Here is a 21,434-nt window from a genome sequence, read left to right on the forward strand (position 1 = left end):
TGTTCCTGACTTATTTTAGTGCCTATATATATTACATTATGTTGTACAATAACTTCTTAATATGATCTAAGCCTTATATGCCAGCTAAGGACAGGAAGGTGAGTTGTGGTAATTATCTACTTTAGTGGCCAGTGACTCAGCCTTGGTAAGGCTCACATGTTTGCTGTCATACAGTGAAAACATTCAGGAGCACAGTGAAGAAACAGAACTCACAACATCCTTTTATCCTGCCCAGCCACTTTCCTTCCGGGTTGTCTGTAAGGCGAATTATTTCAATTTCATCCCCCTGTTTGACAGTCAGCTCATTCTTCCCTCCCTTGTGGTCAACACGAGCTCGTGCCTGATGAAGGACTTGGATGGATCCCGTTAACTGCAGAGAAGAAGCAACAAAAGAAAACACAGATGTGGAAAAATTGAGTTCTTTCTGGAACATTCAGACAAAAGAAAAAAATAACAGTAATTATGATTATTTGTTTAATTGACATTTAAAATAGTCTAGGCAAATAAACAGAAGGGCATCACTCCTGTCCACAATTACCCAGTTTAAATTAACCATCTGATATGAAAAGAGAGAGCAATGGCATGGCAGTGGAGCAGCCAAAGGAGTGATGGACAAAATCACAGAAATACAAAGACTAAAACCAACAGGCTAACCTACTGAACCTTTCTCAGGTTCACAGAACACACACATCTTTAATTCCAGTGGGCAGCTCTACGCATTTCCAGAAGAACTACTCATATGAGTAGATGTTCATTAGCATAAATAAGTCTACCACATAATATTCTGTGTTTGGAATTCTACTCTATAAATGATTCTACATGTACTCACAAGAGACAATCACATTGTTTACTGGAATTCAGGATTATCTTTGTGAGATGTGCTATGGAGAAACCACATTGTATTTTATTATTTGTTGCTTTAAGATATATGTGATCCTGCAGAGGTGGGTGTCTGTTGACAATTATAGACAGGCTCAGGTGGTGAAGAGATGGCAAAAAAAATATGTACTGAAGTGTATTTTTTTGCATTTAAGAATAGTAGCATACTTTAATGGCCACAAGAGAGCAGTCTGCTGTCTGAAAGCATTCAGTGCACTAATACGTAGACTTCACAGAAAAGGTCTGAAAAACAGGGACTGACAAATGCCAGCTAACCCAATATTATTAACTATTAGCATTTTCCTTTAATATTTGTTTGTCAACTTGTGTCAGTCTCCGCAGCAGACCAAGGCCACAACGTGAGAAAATCACCATGGCTTTACTATGCACAGAGCATGATAGGAAGAAAAACAAAGCTGCCAACTATGTAGGGAAGGAAACACAGTGTAGCACTGTAAACAGGCATTTGTTAACAGAAAATGACCAGCAGATTTGTAAACTGTGGTAGCATGCAGACCACCAGCTATATAAAAATGATATAAACCAGAAATAATTGTATCATAATTTAGCCCCTAGACTTTGATGGTGACTGTTGCTCCTCTACACATTCTGTATTCCCTTCTTCCTCATTAGACCGGAAATCCCTTTAGATCCCATTAGACCAAGACAAGGACAACATGTTGCGATATAATGTTGAAATCTCTTAAGGGCTGGACACTGTTGTATCTACCTCCAGTGAAGCAAACAACACTAAGTATATGGGATCCAATTACCACTTCTATTAACAGCTTTTGTTGCTGTTCTGGTGATGTAGATGCTTTTTGAACAGAAAAGTGAAAGGAAAAGTTTTTAAGGCCTTTTTACACAGAAGGAACACAAGAAGGGAAATTAACAAAAACTACATAAGGGCTGAAAAAAGGTCTTTGCCCTCAGTGGAGAGCCTGATGTCAAGCACATGCCAAACATAAAAACATGGCTTAAACCTTTATTCAGAATTTATTCAGGTACTTGAACTACCTACCAAACAAATAGTTTTGTAGCCAGCTGAAAAGTATTTAGGACTCAGCAATGCTAAGAAATGCTTCTTACATGTCTTTGGCCAGATTACAAAACAAAACCTTACTTTGAATTTCTTCCTTATTTCTAGCTCTTTCTTTTCTTTTTCCTTTTGTTCTTTCTTCTCTTGGTCCATTCTTTTCTTTTCTTCCTTGTCCCGCCTCTTCTCTTTTTTCCTTGATGATCTGAAAGTGCATTGCCAGGACAAAATGTAGCAGTGAAACAAATCTCACTAGAGTTTTCTTACCCAAGGTTAACAAATAACAATATGTGATAGAAAAGGCTTCTCCAAGTGAAATCAAGGCTACAGATTCTAAACCCTAGTGTGGCTGCAACAGGTAGTGTAAACAGCCCTTTCTTTTATATGATTTGAAGTGGCTACACTCAAGAGGACAGAATGCCAGAAAAGTTCATCTGGTGGTAAGAGACTGGCTCTACATGCGCATGTCCAAACATCTCAGAGTTAATTTTGGCAAGCAAGCTTGGAAACTGATGGCAGTCTAGGTGTCGTGGCACTGGCTGCAGCAGTTAAATATTTGCCCAGGCCATCAGTGGCTGATGTTGCCTGAACTGAATCCTGAGCTACACTGGACTGTGGTTTTAAACCAAGTTGCAATGTATTCCAGCAGTCTGTACAAATGACAGCTTTCTGCACTGCATCATAAATGTGCATATCATGCTAGGGTACATTGCCTGCTGTGCCTCATGCACTGGATGGTACTGAGATCTGGACCCTGAGATTTAATTAGGACTGCAGCTACACTTCTGCCATTTGCTGCCAATGGTTTTCTTGAAGAACTGCTTTACAAACCCTATGGAACTAAGTTGGGATCCCTACTCTTCCTTTTTTTTGTACTTTTGCTGAACTGATATGTTCCAATTTTATTTAAAAAAAAGACTGAGGATCACTTGTTTTGGTTGCATAGTTTTTAAATGGTCTGTTTTCAAAGGGAATTCAACAATGTATTTTTGCTGAAAGTCATTCTACAACTGAAACAAAGTATTTTTTGTGTAAGTACTTTAGACTGTTGCTTATTCCAGGAGAATTAGAGCTTTTTTTGGCTATTGTCATATATACATGTGAATCACATACATTTAGATATTAGCAGAGCAAGAGACTCCTCAAAGTAAAGGGCTAAATAGCAGAAAATTCAGTAGAAATAATATTCTGGCTCTGTAGCTATGCTTGGAGACTCAGGCCATAAGAACTGTAAATCCAGCTTTTCATATAAGTACTAAGTACATTTATGTAGAAATCAAGAAAAACAACCATAACAAAAGATCTATCTGGACTTCTGTTAGTTCAGTAAGCCCATGATTTTATTGCAGGAGTTTTTTCCAGCTCAGGGCATAGCAGATCTAAATAGGAAAGAACCTGTGAACAACCTGACTTTCTCTAGGTGAAATGAATGAACACAATAATGCCTAGCAGAGACTGCAGTAGAATCACACTTTTGTGCCAGATGAAGTATGTTATCAAGCTTTTAGTAAAAAAGATACAGCAGTTAATGGAATATAAAATTACTACCTGATGTCATTAATGTCTTCATACATCTCTCCATCACTTTCTTGACCCTACAGGAAAAAATGAGTTTTCAATGGCCTAGATACATTTGGAAAAACAGGAAGAAAATGGACCTGCTATGTAAGCTTAATGCAAACTATATACAAACATTTACAGAAAAATGTAAATACAAATTAACTTAATGTTCCTAAACCAAATTACTACAGTATTCAAAATAACTTGTTTTGTTTGTTTGTTTGTTTGTTTGTTTTGTGTGTTTGTTGTTGTTGTTGTTGTTGTTGTTGTTGTTTGCTTTGTTTTGTTCTTTTTCCTAACTGGTTTCACAATACCACAACCATAAATTCCTGGATTGTTACAACCACACTAGCAAATAGCTTAAGCCAAAGTGGATGTATCAATTGCAATGTTGGTCCCGGGAAGCCTTTATCTGTGTTGATGATTGCACTGCTATGATGAAGTGCCAGGGTTAGAAGCAGTTAAACTGGGATGCTAGTGATCTAAATGACACTCAGATTATGGTCCTAGAGACTGTGTTACTCCTGGTACGGCCAGGTAGTTAAAGACACTGATACAAACCTGTGCTTAACCAAAACAAGTGGTTTATTACTAGAATATAACAAGGCCCTTGTTTCTGAAAATTTTCAATTAAATAAAATGTCAGTGGATATAGAAGGGGTGTTTTGTTTTTTTTCCTTGTTTGTTTTAAATGATTTTTAGTGTCTATCCAGCTTTGATAATTAGATCCAGTTTGGTCTGCTTACTTAGTTTTATTTCTGTCCTTTACAATAAGTAAGTGCTTCTACAATTTGCTGACAATATACTGGGTTCATTCTGAAATTAATTTTCTAATGAATTGAAAGGATTTTATTAAATTTGTAAGTATGTGCTAAAAGGAGAGGTTTATCATGGAGGATAACACTTACCCCCTCTGTATTTCTATGACCTGCATGATAAAAAACAGAGACAGGACATTTATCTTCTTCTGTACAGAAAATGATTAATTCTAGTGTTAACTAATTACAAAGTGCTAACAATACTGGAGATATCAACTAGAAATACGTTCAGGCTCCTGGCTTTTAATGAGGGTATGAACACAAAAATCAGAGATTGCCAGGTTATTTTTGCGGTACAGGATACACTAGAAACATCTACAAAATAGCATGTTCAACATACATTTTTAAAAGCAGGAAAATTGTTTTAAAGGTTATTTAGTGACATTGATGAACTTACAAAAGTACAAGAAAGTCATGGTTAAAAACCTGATAAATCCAAACAGACCTCAACTTTCTTGCGCCAGCCCTACAGCTGAATAAGAAGGCCAAAGGCTCTTTTGCTGAGCCAGGTTCTACCCTGGTCTGCAGGAGAAGAAACTCAGTGAACCTCCTGCTTCCTCCTTACCCCGCAGGTGGTTAGGTAACAAAAGAGCTTGGGCTCAGCTTCAGCTCCACAGCACACATTGCTTTGTGGCAGGGATAGCTAGCACTAAGTGAAGCATGCTGTGCCTGGCACAGACTGAGTCCTCCTGAGGAGAGATCAGAAGGCAGATTGAAATTCTTTGTGTCACAATCTGCTTCTCTGGCTGCTCCTGGTACAACATAATGACTCGCTGCCTCTTATTGAAAGCAGAGCACAAAGCGACATTAAAAGAACAGTCAACAATTTTTTTTTTTTTTAATCAAATATAAAACAAAGCCTGCTTTACCAGAGCCCATAACTTTAACTCTATAAGAGCAGCATTCATTTTGGTTCAGATTTGAAAATCTGGTAATGTATGTTCCCAGTGTATTGCTAACAGGAAAAAAGTGGCAGAGAGGGGAAATATTTAAAGCAGTTCCTGAGAGTCTAGCATTTTCATTATGGAACAGGTATGAGATAACCACTTTCACCCATAAAATTGCAGAACCCTCATAATTGATTACACAAGTCACTCATCAATACATTTTTGCTTATCTCATAAATACACTATGCTTACAGCTTCATATAACTGCTATTAATTAAAATATATGCATCTTACCCTGTGAAACAAATTCAACATCATCATAATTTTCTTCATTGTCTGGACTTCTGTAAATATGAAAAAGTGGACATGTGAAACCTATGAAGATGGTTTTGTGATTGCATTTTCATTCACCATTGTTCTGGTGCTTTTTTCCCTAGGTATGTTATACAAGGACTGGATAATCTCTTGGGCCCTATATGATACTTAAGTACCCATGAGATTCTCTAAATTGTTTTTCCTGACTGTGGCTTGTTTTTTCACATGGAGACACATTGATCCTGAGTATAAAAGGATAAAATGAGCCAAAGGTGCTCAGATAGCATGGAAGAAAGTGTGGTGTGAAAAATAAAATAGGTAGATCAACTGACGGACTGAAAAGAATCTGTTGGACTTTTTAATCATCTTCGCAGGTACAAGCTTCTTACACAATGCACAAGCGGAATGCTCAATGTTAAATATAGCTCTAAGACTAGCTCCTTCACTTGTAGGGCCTGAAGTCTAAATAAGGGACAAGAGAAATGGTGATATAACTTTAGGCCAGGTAAAAGTTCTCTGATGTTGTTAGATTTAAAAGTGCTGTCAAACTGAGAAGCAAGAAACTGAGAATGTAACTAATAAAACGTCAGGGACTTTTAACTTTATAATACCTTATAAGAGCTGAAAGAGAACTAGGACTGACAGTCATCATCGAGAAGAGTAATCAAAGAAAGGACTTGAAAGCAGAATGTGATGTTTTAAAATTGGCTTGGTGGAGAAAGCACTGAGACAGGGTGAAAGAAAATGTGTCAGGACCCGGGCATGCATTTTCAGCAGAAGGGAGAGTCCAGAGGACACCGAGGAATGAGAGAGCAGAAGGAAAATTGGCAGGTAAATTTCATGAAGGCAAAGAGGGCACACTTGTCTCCCAAGCATTTGGCAAGAAGGTATACAGGAAGGCTTCTGACAGCACTTGGTACTGCAGCCAGGAGATGTGGTGGTGATGGCAGCTTCCTGGCGCTGCCCAGCCCTGTGGAGGACATTTCTCACAGCCGGGACACAGCAGCATGAGGCTGATGTTGTCACAGCACCTCTACCGACACACAGTGTGCATGCTGACACACACCTCTCTAATGCCTAATATATTTTCCCTGTCTGCTGTTTACTGCTATTTGCAGCAACTGCTGACTAGAGAGCAGCTCATTATTCATTTGCAGCTTGCTTCCGGTCAGTTTTGACACTAAACCCCAGTGCTTTTAGCTCTTTATCACTATGAGGTTCCCCTGTTTTACACAGCTCTTCAAAGAAGGATGAATAAAGGGGCCCCATATGCAGAAGAGACTTCTCAGTGTTATCGCAACAGGCCATGACGTGGCTCCTGCAGCAGTTTCACAACTACACTGAGCTCAGTACCTCTGGCTTGCAAAGCTGCTTCTTGGGGTATAGACTGATAGACCTGACCCTTCTGGCCCTGTACCCCCAGAAAAATGCAGTGGAGAGCTTCGGTTATTGATAAAACTGATTTCCTACCTGTGCATGCATTCTTTGAACCCTTTTGGAGAAAAGAACCCAGCTGGGTGTCTGTTCCCTCCCCCCTCCACTTACCAATAGGGCAGAAAAAAGTGTTGTTATAGATAAGACATTTTAGGGAAACAACTGAACAGATGGAAGGTTCAAGTTAGATTTAATTCCAAATAGGCCAAGGACAGGGTACGACAAGGAAAGTGGGGTGAGACCTCACTCCCCCAGAAACATGGGACACCTGCAGCCTTAATCTGCTGCTTCATGAGCAAAGTAATTGGCAGAAAAAGGTGGGAAAAAATGTGGGTGTTTACATTCACTTACATTGTTTCAGAGCTGGGCTTGATGTTCCGGGGCGGCAGGCTGGGAGCTGATGGGGACTGCAGAGATGGGTGAGAGGCTGGTGGAGGAGGTGGAAACTGGGTGGCACAGTGTGGTGGAGGTACAGGTGGGGAGAGAGCTGCTGAGGAGGGTGCTGTCTGTTTTGAACCTTCATCTTTAGAGCCTGAAAAAAGAGGAACAGACTGTATTTATCTAGTAAACAGCTGAGAAAGAAGCTTTAGTATTTGCATGAAGAATTAGGATAAAGTATCAGTACTGCACATACCCCAGAGCGAATATATTTTGTTCAACCTGCTTCTTAGATATATGTAGTGCCTTATCTTACCAGACTAGAGAGACACTTTCTAGAAGAATGTATTGTTTATAGAAGGCCTTGAAAAAGCCTTTGCTAGGGCATGAACAAGACAAAAAAACTCACCAGTTCATCCAGTATATAAACTCGTGTGCTTTAAAACTAAATTATCATTTGATTCTACAATTTGCTTGAAAAGAGCAGCTGCAGAGTTTCACATGAGCTCTGATACAGTCTTGCTGGAGTTTTCTTTGCTCAGAGACAGAGTTTCAAGGGAAGGGGTAAGAGAAGAAAAGGTATTTTGGCATACAGGTCTCTGTGCATCTTCAAATACCTTCGTAACTTAAGTTGTAAAAGGCTGGACTTCATTTTTTAACAAGCCTATACTAGAAAAGTGGCAGTTTGAGAAACTGCATAGTAACTACACCCCCAACAAACAGGTGCAACCTTAAGAACACGATGACACAATGCACCAGGCACAGAAGCCGTAGTTATGTGAGTGGGCTGCTGTGCATCTGTGCTACTGAATTAATGCTCTGTGTACAAGCCACAGCCAAACCGTAGTAACCATTGCTTTGAGAGTTCACTCTGAGAGAAGTTATTCAAAGCAACCAAATGAAATCACTGTTTGGATGCAATGATGTCAAATCTAGAATTTTATTTCAAGTATCGTAAGTGGATTAAAAGCTACCCAGAAAGAATTGTCCCCAGCTGTCTAGAGGGAAGTCCGGAAAAATCTAAGGGAGAGGAGAGCAGAAGGAAAAAGCAAATTCACCGTTCAGTTAAAACCAATTACAACTGAAAAAAGCCCTCTTGTCTTCTAGAAATTTTCTTCAAGTTCACACCTGTATGGTAAGGATCTTGTCAACAAAATCTTGTCAAGAAAAACAAACTTTCACTACATCGGAATAAAGTGACTTAGACACAGAACAATGACAAATATTTAGAAATGCTTAATATCAAGACTAAAAGTTAGAAAAAATTGCTGAAAGGGCTTTTTTTAGCTTCTTAGGAGTCTGAAATTCTGTCCTTGGGATAGGCAGGAGAAGGGGAATTGGTAACTATTAGAAGGACCCCAATCAAAGCAAAATTACCAAGCCTTGGCAGTTTTTCAGTTTACTAACAAAGAACTCAAAAATTTCTGTATGAATTTGGCTTCATGGCTGATTGGAGCAACTTGTCAACATACATGTCAACAGCAGTGCATTTGAAACCTGTTAAGTTCCTCCATGTTCCTCCACTTGAACAACAGTGAAAGTCTCAGTGCTCCTGATTTCACAGGTGAAGCCTGTTGTTTTTGTTAAGGAACATTAATCTTGCAAAAGCAGACCCTTACAATTTATGATGTGCCAATATTAAAGTTGTATGGTATCATATATCTTTTTATTTGCCTATCTTTTCATTACTTTATTCAAAAATATAACCCTAAAGTGAAATAATCCTTTCACTTTGTATTGAGGAGGTTACAGCAGGGTTAATGTGTGCCAGCTGCAGAGAGCCCAAAGGAGAAGAGAGAGAATTATTAGAGGTCTAGAAAACATAAATTCCTGGAGATATTCAACAAATAGTGATTGTTTAGAAGAGTATGATAAGACTGAGGTAGGAAAAAAAAAACAACACCTAAGTCTGGCAAAGAAGAAAGGGATTTTTTTTTATTTCCATGGTGGGGAAGGCAAGAAATAATGTGCTTAAAGGCCAACATGATTTGTTAGAAGGCATAGTCTGATAATGTGGAATTTCCATGGTTTGAGGTCCATACTGAAAAAGCAGGAAAAACTGACAGGAACAAGTTCTTGTTGTTCTTACCCTACATATAAGGGTGGAACAAGCAACTTCTTTATGTTCCTTCCAATTCAATTACAACATCCTCTGTTTTTTGTCCTGTATTTTGTAAGACAACACATTTAAAATACTTGCCCTTATATTTGGCTAAAACTTGTCTTCCAGAAAGATGGCACACTTGTTTGAAGGTGAGAGAAAGAATGTACCACTACGGAGTTTGTTTGATTAAGTTTGCTCAGTGATAAAACCTGCATCTTATTGTTTTCTAAGTTCATCAGGTTTCAGGTTCTATTACTTTTATTTCCATCTTTGCTTACTAGATCAAAAGCCTTTTTATAACCACTGTTTTCTACCCATAAGGTATTGATACCAGTGAATGTAATCAGTAACCTTTTAAATATCATCTCAGAGCATTTTTTTTCCATCTAGCAATTAATTTGTAGCTATTTCTGTAATCTCTCTAATCTTTACTGAATTTTAAAAGATCTGGCACTGGAACTCTACACAGCATACACTTGTCTGCCGCATGCGGTGATGACAATTACAAGTCATTCTTCATTTGGCCCTATCTCTACTGATCCCATCCAGAAGTTTTCAATATTTTCTCTGATCGTTTCCCATTCTCCTGTTTTGGAAGCGCAGACACCTGAATATCGAGCTAAGGCCAATTAACAAAGAGCTTTTATTCAAAAACTTTGTAACTATACGTAGATTCCTTAAGGGTAAAACTCCAACAATGTGAGGTTACAGGCTAACAACAATTATATATTAGACTTTTCTGTCACGTCATTGTTTCTACTCAGCTGTAGAGTTGTTTATGATGTCTAGATTTTTTCCCAAGGCATTACACTACTTTCACAGGTATGATTTACATTTCTTCATTCTACATGTATGCGAGCATTTGAATAAAGGAAACCTTTTGTTTAAATGAGCCAAGATTAGACATGATTGTGCTCCTGTTGTATTTGAGTCTTTCTGGACTGTGTGTTCACATTTAACTCTTCACAGTCTTTATTAATCCACAGATTTTGTCAGCTATAAACTCTTACTGTTCTAGAATCCACAACAAAGATAGCACTGACAATCTAAACGTGTCTGCAGCTGAATCATTTTAAACAGATTCTAACCAAAGAAAGCAACCAGAAAGTTTTGTTTTGTTTTGTTTTAGTTTTTTTCCCCACAAAAGAAATGTTAATTGATATCTCATTTTTTTGTGTGTGTTTTAAAAGGGAATTCTATATCAGTTTTTCCATGGTTATATTTATGTTGCCCTAACACAGCATTGTGTACATGCACATCATGCAGACATTCATTATGTCGTCATACAGTGTTACTTCTTTGTGATTAGTTTGTAGGACTAAAGTAAAAATTCTGCCTAAGTCTCTGTGCATAATACTTCTTCCATCCAATGTCTCTTGAAAGCTGAATCCAGGCAATAGGAAACAGAGCCAGGAAAGGATACCACATGCATTTTAGACTAAGTACTTATTTTTAAGTATAAGGGCTGAACAACCCGTCCCTTTTAACTTGTACACATTGTTAGAATCTAACAATAACTAAATGATCATCATATTAATGGAAACACTGCTTTTTTATTTTCTAACTGTTAGAACTGACTCTTTCCTGCCTTTAGAGTTGCAATTACCTACACTTACACTTACTGAGACTCATGTGAGTGTAAACTTTTTTAATTCTGATACCGAAAATAAGGGGATGAGCTGGGTAGGAAAGTGACATTCAGTATGAAGGAGCTGTTATTATCAGGCCTGTAGAGTCAAAGCTATCATAATGTTTTGGTTGTGTTTTGTTTCCTATTTTTCCATTTTGACCCCAGTTCCATTTTTTTATGTCTCTGAAGTACTTGGTGCTCTGAGGACATTGAAAGGCTCTGTGCTGGTAGTGGAACGGAAGTCAGCTCCAGATACTCAGAAAAAGAATCAAACTGAAACTACACCCTGACTTTACATGCACCCAAGGCACTCCCATCACAGGAAACTGTGTTAAGGGCCACTGTGTGGTGGCTTTGACCACTACAACCTTAGTTTCCAAATAGCCCCATCTGTCTTCTTGGGACTCTCAGCTTTTTCACTATGCCACCCTGAGGAAACAGATGCAGAAACTGAAGCCCTTCACGAAGAAATGATATAACGGATGGAAAGGCATTAGTTCCTCAAAACCTCTGCAGCTGTACAGTGGCTAAGAGAAACTTGCCATAGAAATGTCCATTCAAAGCACCGAATATCCCATTACACTGCTGCTTGTGGTGTTAAACTTCTTTAATCATGCCAAGAGCTCCAGCACTTACAGCAGAACTGCACAGAAAACACTGCAAACACTTCTCTTGTGTTCTTAGGGAACTTTCTCACACAACTTTCATACATGCAGTGACCAACAGATCACCTACATTCTTGGAAAATGTTTATTTATCAGGAAGTTGAGGACACTGAAGTTGTCCTGATGTAAAACTTGTGACTTTGACCCTTCCCAATTTTGGCTTGTGAAAGAAAAATACTGATACCCCTTTGGTAGATAACGTAACATCTAGAGGTAAACCCCGTCTCCACTTCATATAATCATAGAATCACTTCAGTTTGAAGAGACCCTCAAGATCATCCACTCCAGACATAACCTAACCAACTCTAGCGCTAAACCATGTCCCTAAGAACCTTGTCTAAACATCTTTTGAACACCTACAGGGATGGTGATCCCACCACTTCCCTGGACAGCCTGTTCCAATGCCTGACAACCCTTTCCATGAAGAATTTTTTCCTAATATCCAATCTAAACCTCCCCTGGCACAATTTGAGGCCATTTCCTCTTGTCCTATCACTTGCTACTTGGGAGAACAGACCAACACCCTCCATGCTACAACCTCCTTTCAGGTAGTTGTAGACCGCGATAAGGTCTCCCCTCTTTTTCTTCAGGTTGAACAGCCCCAGCTCCCTCAGCTGCTCCTCATCAGACTGGTGCTCCAGACCCCTCACCAGCTTTGTTGCCCTTCTCTGAACTCTCTCTAGTGCTTCAATGTCCTTCATGTCCAGATATTTTGTATTCAAGAATCTTGGGAGAAATCAACCTACTTATAACAGTACTCTGTCATTTCAACACCTCTGCTGTGTGAACTCACAGAGAAAGAAGCAAAAAAATCCAAAATAAGTCCAGCTGTTTGAAACTCATGTACTCTATGTGGTAAAAAGCATGTTTAATGGCAGGGTGAGAAGAAGACATCCATTCTCACCTTGCTAAAATCTTCAGTGCTGTCCTGAGGTGCTGTATTACTCTGTTCTGAGATTCTAGTACCAGAAATATGTGGCAAACTGAAGAGAAAACTCAGCAGTGCCTGGAGTCCTTATTAGAGGAATACATGAAACAAGCAGTAGTTGGTGGGATAGGATTCTGATAGGAAGCAGTACTTTGGCCAGGGCCAGGTCTCCCCAGTCCTTTTCAAAATCATAAAATAAATTGGTGTAATCTTTGAGTGTAATATGGGCTCCTATACTGATTTAATCTGAAATGAAATGTTTCTATTTATCACCTCCCAAAATACTAGGGTATCTCACTGCTTGTGTGAGAGATTGGTGCACAGATGAAGAACAGTAACTCATTAACCTGAGGAGAAGAGAAGCAGTCAAAGAAAAAAGAAGAAAACCAAACCCAACACAAACCAAACAAACAACTCCTCCACAAACAAACAACTAAAACCAAGCAGACAGACAAAAACAAAACAAAACAACCACCCCCCACATTTTTAGCACCCACACGTGCAGTTCAGCCTCCATTGGCTGAAGATGTAAACCCTGCTGATCAATTCAACCTGTACTGCAACAGAATGCCATTACTTTGCACAAATATTTTAGCTGGCAACAATGACAAATAATAATTTCAAGAATCTTCCTTGAAGTAGGAAACTATCCCCTCCTGGCAGAGTGTGGTCTGGCTTCAGCTATTCATTTGTCTCAAACCTTGGCTGGACTGCAGCAATAATGTATGCCTGTTCCCAAAGTCAAGAGTGCTTAAAAAATCCAGTTAACTCAGAATAGCTGTATTGCATCTTATCAGGAGTACACTCTCTTGCCAATGCGTTAGTCTGGTCTCAGTTTCTACACAGTCCAGACTTACCTGAAAGACTTAACTCTTAATTATGTTTAATTTAGCAAGCTGTAGCATCTAAGCCATCCGTTGACTCGACATAGAAACTTCTAGTCCAAGAATACATACTAAACAAAACTGGAACTGAACAGCAATGTGTATCACACTATCTGCAATTTCAGGTTCACCCTGATAACAGCTACTTCTCCATAAATACATAGTAACAGACATATGTAAAAAAGTCCCCACTATACAAGGCAGTCTCTTGCACATACAATAGAAAAACTGTTTCTCTACTTTGTGTCCTAATAAGCAGTGCATCTCACTCTTTCTTTGGCTTAGAGTACAGTCTTTGGCAAGACCCTGTTCCCTTTAACCCCTTATGCAGTGTGCTACTGATGAGGTTTCTTCCCCTCCTGCTTTTATTAATGTAAGTAAAATCTGACAATGGTCAGGTACCGTGAAGAGAATCCAAACATTCCACAGGAATGAATGGCTGGAATTTTAAATTTCTTAATGAATTTCTTTAGTCTTTATAAAAAAGGACTTCAGGATTTTTCAATCAGTTACATGGCCAAAAGTTTTGCATTTTGAAAGAAGCATCCTTTAATAAAACAAAATTATTTTAAGCTGCTCTGCAAGTGTAACATTTGTTTTCAGTTTTACTGCAAAACACTTCACTATTTCTGCATGCAAGATATGAGAAGCTTTCTGGGTTTTACAGGTTTGCTAAGAACTTGCAGCAACATCTGCAGCAGCTGATCACCCACTTCCTACTTTATTCATAGCCTGCAGAGAGCTCTTGCTGCTCTGCTTCCCTAATCTGCATATTCATTTAGATACAAGCCATGGTCTCAGGTTTCACAATTACGATGCTTCGAGCTGCTCAAAGTAAGCAGGTAAACTTACAACGTTAGTGAAACTCTGTGCTTTTGATCATGCTGTTGTTAGATATACCGTAACAACAGAGCCTCAATGATTCTTTAAGACACGGATCACACTTTGAAAACTATTGCCCTACTTGAGCCCAGACCCCCCTTTAAAAAATGCCCGAGTACAATATTTTTGTTGTTTTCTCTTTCTTTATTCTCCTCATTTCTCCTGAGTCTGCTTCCAGCTAGATCATGAAGCTGCTTTTTCAGCTTTGTAGAAAGGTAATCACCTCCAAAATAAAGGCGAAATTTTGAAAACAGAGACCTAGTGCTGGTCTCCATCCGTTTTAAGATCATTTTGCTGGTTGTTGCTTATACACCATGATCAGAACAGATGGAGAATTTGTCATTTTTCAAGCAGAACTTCTTATTAATCTCAATTAGGAAATCATATTTTCAGAGCAAATGCACTGACTACCTCAAGGTTATTTCACATAACACCCATTCAATGCCTTACATTCTCAAAGTGACATAGAGATGACATATTAAATCCCAGGCACATACCTGGTAGAGGCGTTTTCCTATGCAGTGTCAGAATGAAGAGACAAAAAGATGAAGGATAAACAATACACAAAAGTGAGCATCTAAATTTACATTTAAGGCTGACAGCTGAAAAATATTAAGCACACACATAATCTTGCTTCCAAAAGAAAACCTACAGGTTTCATCCAAAGTACTACGGTACATAAAGGCTCATGGGACTGAGACTTATATCATGACTAAATATGAAGTTCAGAATGCTTTGTCTGGGCAGTGCTGACTGGCATGAAGAAAATAATTTCAAACTACAGATATGCAAACATGCACAGAAGCCTATTCTTATCTAAAGAGGATCACAAAATTAATTCCCAATTGAAGTACAGGTGAAACTTTTCATTTTCTAGTGAAAAGTTTTAATGATTTTTTTTTTTTTTTAAGTAAGAAATATTTATGAACCTGATCCAGGTAATTTTATAATGCATGGTATTATTTCATATGCAAGAAGAAAGAACAGCAATTGGTAGTATTCAGTGATGGAGGACATGTAAGATAGCAACAGTTTAAAATAAATCTTTGGTAAATCATATATATTTGAAAGACAAGGCAAAAGAAAATATATATGATGATACAAAGGCAAACAAAAGAAAATATACTGGAAGAAAAGTACTTAAATGTGACTGTTTTTCCCAAACCAACAAAATGGTGATGGAGATGATAATTTCATAAACCTATTCTTCAATCTGAGAAATAGTTACATCATACACAGCATGCAACTCAAGTTAAAAATTTATCATTAGGGTATAAAGACTGGTATATAAAATGTTAGTTACATAAAAGTTTCCATCCAATGATTTTTTTTTTTTGCTTCAAATAGTCAGTTTTGTTCATTTTCTCTTCAGGATCTTCAAACAAGGAACATCGTTGTTCCAATGTGCACATTTTAGGAGGGTTCTATTTTGAGTGAAAGCCGATTCATTAATAAAATAAAACTTTTAGGATACAATTGTTACTATACTGTTTCAAAAGCTTCCTAACATTTTTACTGTGAAAGCTTAATATTTTGTTTATCTCTATTAGTACTGAATATTCAATTTAATATTTAATAATTAGGATCGAAGCTTTCAGGAACAACTGGGCTGTTTCCTATAATGAACTATTTGGATGACTAACTTAATTAGTCAGCTTAGTAACTTGTTATCCATGTAATGCAGCCAAAAGATAAAGGTTCATTAAAAGTGTTTCTTCCTCTGAACCAAAATAGGTCTAGGAAATAAAAAGATAGAAATACTTGTTCCTGTCTTGTACATATTTTGTCAGATTGAAGCACTACACATACCACATAGTTTTACTTCTGTGAGCCACTAAGAAAATATTATTTAAACTATAAAGAGAAATTCAGACTTCCCAGCTCAAAGAGAAAGTACATGCTAAACATTCTTGTAAGTATGAGTAAATAGACCACAAAGGAATTTTTTGGAGCTAGCGAAACATGAGATCTTTAAGGTTCAAGATGCATTCTTCAATAATGGTACCAGCAACATGTCCAGAACTTCATCACCACAATATTTTTGCATGTTTGGTAAAAAAGCTGTGTTTGTTCGTTTGTTTTGTTTTGTTTTGTTTTCTGGGTTTACTAGAAAGCTGCCTATAAAGCAATGTGATATGCTGGATACATTTCTTTGCTACCATTAGTTGCAAAGTAGATTTTCAGCAACATACATATCAAGTTAAAGAATGGGAAACCTTCAGCCAGTTCATATCATTCTTATTGAGAGCTAAATGTAAATTATCAATATAATTTATATTCGCATTATTTTCTAGGATATGGACAGGCTTCAGAATACTTGCAGCTTTGGAACACCAGAGCTGCTTGTGTACTGTCACACATGTAATGCAAACAAATGATGAAGGTTCATCAAAAGTGTTTCTTCATGTGCATCAAAACAAGTGTAGGAAATGACAAAATTTCAAAAACTAAAACAATGGAACATAAATAAGCAGAGAGAATTATTCAGTTCCATCAGTTTTACTGTTTGTATCTCTAGCAGTTTCCTATCTGCCACCTTCCTTCATAACTGTCTTTTTTTTCACCTCCTTATAATTCTAATTTCTAACCAGTGTTCTGAACATTCCTTCACAAAGATTCCTTTTGTATGTGGTGCAAGCCCAGAGACATTGGGTTAAACTCATCCAGCACTGAACCTGCTGTAGGGTGGACACTGGATTCTAATACAGTATAACATGTTATGTCTTTCACTCAGTTCTTTGCAGAAGCCCAGGTCTATTGATAGAATATATCTGGCATATACTGTGATTCAAACCACAGGTAGCCTTGAAACAATTCAAATTGCATGTCAACATGTATTTGGAATTGCTAGTAAGTGATCGTTTAGGTTTACTCAGCAAAATTATTAGGTGCATTCACGTGGTTTATTTTAAGAGTCCTAAATTCTGCACCTCAGGTTCTGAAGTCTCTCCTCAGGGATGGTTGTAGCTGACTCAATGGGATTTAGCCTAGTCATCTGCAGGTATGGTTGACTCAAGAATCCATACCTAGACCACAAGTGTATGCATGAGAAAAGCCACAGAATCACAGAATGTCACAGATTGGAAGGGACCTCGAAAGATCATCTAGTCCAATCCCACCGCTGGAGCAGTAACACCTAGATGAGGTTACACAGGAAGGTGTCCAGGCAGGTTTTGAATTTCTTGAGAGAAGGAGACTCCACAACCCCCCTGGGCAGCCTGTTCCAGTGTTCTGTCACCCTCACTGAGAAGAAGTTTCCTCTCATATTCAAGTGGAACCTCTTGTGTTCCACCTTGTACCCATTGCCCCTTGTCCTATCATTGGTTGTCACCAAGAAGAGCCTGGCTCCATCCTCATGAACCTCACCCTTTACATATTTATAAACATTAATAAGGTCACCCCTCAGTCTCCTCTTCTCAAAGCTAAAGAGCCCCAGCTCCCTCAGCCTTTCTTCATAAGGGAGATGCTCCACTTCCTTAATCATCTTTGTTGTCCTGTGCTGAACTCCAGCAGTTCCCTGTCCTTCTTGAACTGAGGGTCCCAGAACTGAACAAAATATTCCAGATGCGGTCTCACCAGGGCAGAGTAGAGGGGGAAGAGAACCTCTCTGGACCTACTAACCACTCTGCTTCTAATACACCCCAGGATGCCATTGGCCTTCCTGGTTACAAGGGCACAGCACTGGCTCATGGTCATCCTGCTGTCCACCAGGATCTGCAGGTCCCTTTCCCCTACACTGCTGTCTAATAGATTGTTCTCCAACTCACACTGGAACCTGGGGTTGTTCCTACCCAGATGTAAGACTCTACACTTGCCCTTGTTATATTTCATTAAATTTTTCTCCACCCAACTCTCCAGCCTGTCCAGGTCTCTGGATGGCAGCACAGCCTTCTGGTGTGTCAGCCACTCCTCCCTGTTTGGTCTCACCAGCAAACTTGCTGACAGTGCACTCTATTCCCTCATCCAAGTCATTGATGAGTATATTGAATAGTACTGGTCCCAGGACCGACCCCTGAGGCACTCCACTAGATACAGGCCTCCAACTGAACTCTGCCTCATTGACCACAACTTTCTGGCTTCTTTTCTTCAGCCAGTTCACAGTCCACCTCACTAGCTGGTTGTCCAGACCACACTTCCTCAGTTTATCTGTGAGGATGCTGTGGGAGACTGTGTCAAATGCTTTACTGAAATCAAGATAGACCACATTCCCTGCTTTGCCATAATCTGTCCACCTGGTTATGTCCTCATAAAAGGCGATGAGGTTGGTTAAGAATGACTTCCCCCTTGGTGAAGCCATGTTGACTGCCCCTAATGACCCTCTTATCCTTGATATGCCTTGAAATGGCACCAAGGATAAATTGTTCTATCACCTTTCCAGGGACAGAGGCGAGGCTGACTGGTGTACAGTTACCCGGGTCCTCCTTCTTGCCCCTTTTGAAGACTGAAGTGACATTTGCATTCCTCCATTCCTCAGGCACCTCTTCCATTTCTCATGACATAGCAAAGATGATGGAGAGTGGCCTAGCATTGACTTCAGCCAGCTTCCTCAGCACCCGTGGGTGCATTCCATCTGGACCTACGGATTTATGGATGTCCAGATTGCTTAATTGCTCCCTAACCCAGTCCTCCTCAATGGAAGCAATCTCCTTCATTGTCTTGCCTTCCTCTGGGGCTTCAGCGGTACGGGGCTCCTCAGGGCAGCCTCCAGCAGTGTAGACAGAGACGAAGAAGGCATTCAGTAACTCTGCCTTCTCTGTATCTTCTGTCACCAGAGCACCCACCTCATTCATCAGTGGGCCTGCATTGCCTCTGGTGTTAGTTTTATCTGCCATGTATTTGAAGAAGCTCTTTCTGTTGTCCTTGACCCCTCTCACAAGGTTTAATTCTAAGGAGGACTTAACTTACCTAGTTGCCTCCCTACATCCTTTACAGCCTTATATTCCTCCTGAGTGACCAGCCCCTCCTTCCATGATCTATAAGCTCTCCTCTTCCACTTGAGTTTGCCCAGCAGTTCCCTGTTTAACCAAGTAGGTCCTCTGCCTCCCTTCCTTGACTTCCTATGTGTTGGTGTGCTCTGATCTTGAGCTTGGAAGAAGCAGTCCCTGAATGCTAACAATCATGGGCCCCTTTACCTTCAAGTACCCTTTCCCACAGGATTTCCCTTAGCAATTGCTTGAAAATGCCAAAGTTTACCCTACTGAAGTCCAGAGTTGTGATTCTGCTTGGTATTCTATTCCTGCCACATGAGATCCTGAATTCCACCATCTTGTGGTTGCTACAGACAAGGCAGCCCTCAACATTTGCTGCTTCAACCAGATCCTCTTTGTTAGTGAGGATGAGGTCCAGCAGTGCACCTCTCCTAGCTGGCTCCTCCACCATTTGCATCATCAGTTCACTGGAGGAACCAGAAGACTGTGGCTGGCTGGCTGAGTAGCCTTTCCAGCAAACATGAGGGTAGTTAAAATTCCCCACAACAACCAGGGCCTGTAATTGTGAGGCTGCTCTCAGTTGCCTGTAGAAGGCCTCATCAACTTCCTCATCCTGATCTGGTGGCCTGTAATAGACACCCACAACAGTATCCCCCCTGCCAGCCTGCCTCTTAATTCTCATCCATAGATTCTCAACTCGCTCCTCATCTGCCCCTGGACAGTACTCAACACAGTGAGTACTCCACCACCAACTCCACCACCTTGCCTTGCTGGCCTGTCTTTCCTGAAAAGAACATAGCCATCCATGAGCACATTCCAGTCATGTGAGCTGTCCCACCATGTCTCTGTAATTGCCACCAGGTCATAATCTCCTGACCGAACACAGGTTTCTAACTCCTGCTTATTCCCCATGCTGCATGCATTTGTGTACAGGCATTTCAGGGAGTGAGCTGAGCACACTGATTTCACCCTAGGGGGATGGGAGGCCTCCCAGTCTTTATCAACTCTAGACTGCTGGCCCACTTTTGCAAGCCCAACTAAAACTCCATCCCCCTTCAAATCTAGTTTAAAGCTCTCCAAATGAGCCCTGCTAATTCCTGTCCCAGCATCCTTTTGCCCCGGTGAGATAAATCTTTTGCACATATCACTGTCTGGACTGGTGTCTTATAAAACCAGTCAGTATCAAAGAATCCAAAGCCCTGCCTGTAGCACCAGTCTTGTAGCCAATCATTTATGGACTTAATTTTTCTATTCCATACCATGTCAACACCCAAAAATGGAAGGAGAGAAGAGAAAATTACTTGTTACCCAGACTCTTCCACCAACCATCCCAAGGCCTTGAAATCTTTCTTCATTCCCCTCAGACTATGGGATGCAACTTCCTCTCCACCTGTCTGGGTAGTAGTGGGTAGTAGTTTGTTGGGTGCACCAAGTTGGGGAGTGTCCTGGTGATGACCCTGATTCAAACTCCTGGTAGACTACATACTTCCCTATGATGAGGGTCAACTCTGCATATTAGGCCCTCTGTCCCTCTCAGAAGGGAATCGCCTACTACAATTACCCTTCTTTCTATCTTATTGGAGGCAGTCTCCAGGTGTCGAGTCAAGTGCTTTTTCCTATGTGACTTTGTAGGTTAAAAATAGATTTCTGTGCTTCCATACTATGATATAACAACCCCTACTGTACTGTTAGTTTTACTACAGTCAGATCATCTGGAAGGAAACAAGTGTGCCACATGAGACAGAGCAAACAAAAATGGAGATCTTTAGGGGAAGATCTATGAATGTGCCAATTGCAGAAGCGATGACAATTCACAGCTGAGAACTGTTCTCTGGTGGCTTGTTGAAAGATACGTTTTATTCCTTTATAACTAAAAATACACATTGAGTTATTTGAAAGATATTACGGACTGTTGTAGCTAAGGAAATATTCAATGGTAATGAATTTACATACTAATTTGCAATGTTGTTTTTTTTTTCACTTTTGCTTTCTAGTGCACAACAAGATCTAGTTGTACCCAGAACAATTTTCTGGAGGAAAATACTAAATGTTTGTTTCCCTCAAGTCTTATTTTATCTATAACTTGGATTAGCTTTATCAATTTCC

The 21,434-nt window shown here is 39.6% G+C and overlaps 1 protein-coding gene across 3 annotated transcripts in view; it reads right to left on the reverse strand.

The window, feature by feature from the left end:
* Positions 1 to 21,434, reverse strand: part of FYB1 (FYN binding protein 1) — a 70,301-nt gene that overhangs the window by 19,262 nt on the left and 29,605 nt on the right. For all 3 annotated transcript variants that reach the window (XM_065047602.1, XM_065047604.1, XM_065047603.1), the window contains exons 3-8: positions 7,281 to 7,461; positions 5,475 to 5,524; positions 4,384 to 4,403; positions 3,464 to 3,510; positions 2,003 to 2,120; positions 214 to 370 (exon numbers count right to left, since the gene is read on the reverse strand). In XM_065047602.1, coding sequence (XP_064903674.1) covers positions 214 to 370; positions 2,003 to 2,120; positions 3,464 to 3,510; positions 4,384 to 4,403; positions 5,475 to 5,524; positions 7,281 to 7,461 — 573 coding nt within the window. The remainder of the gene's footprint in view (positions 1 to 213; positions 371 to 2,002; positions 2,121 to 3,463; positions 3,511 to 4,383; positions 4,404 to 5,474; positions 5,525 to 7,280; positions 7,462 to 21,434) is intronic.

The sequence above is a fragment of the Columba livia genome, chromosome Z (assembly GCF_036013475.1).
Source record: "Columba livia isolate bColLiv1 breed racing homer chromosome Z, bColLiv1.pat.W.v2, whole genome shotgun sequence".
In the NCBI taxonomy this organism is placed as follows: domain Eukaryota; kingdom Metazoa; phylum Chordata; class Aves; order Columbiformes; family Columbidae; genus Columba; species Columba livia.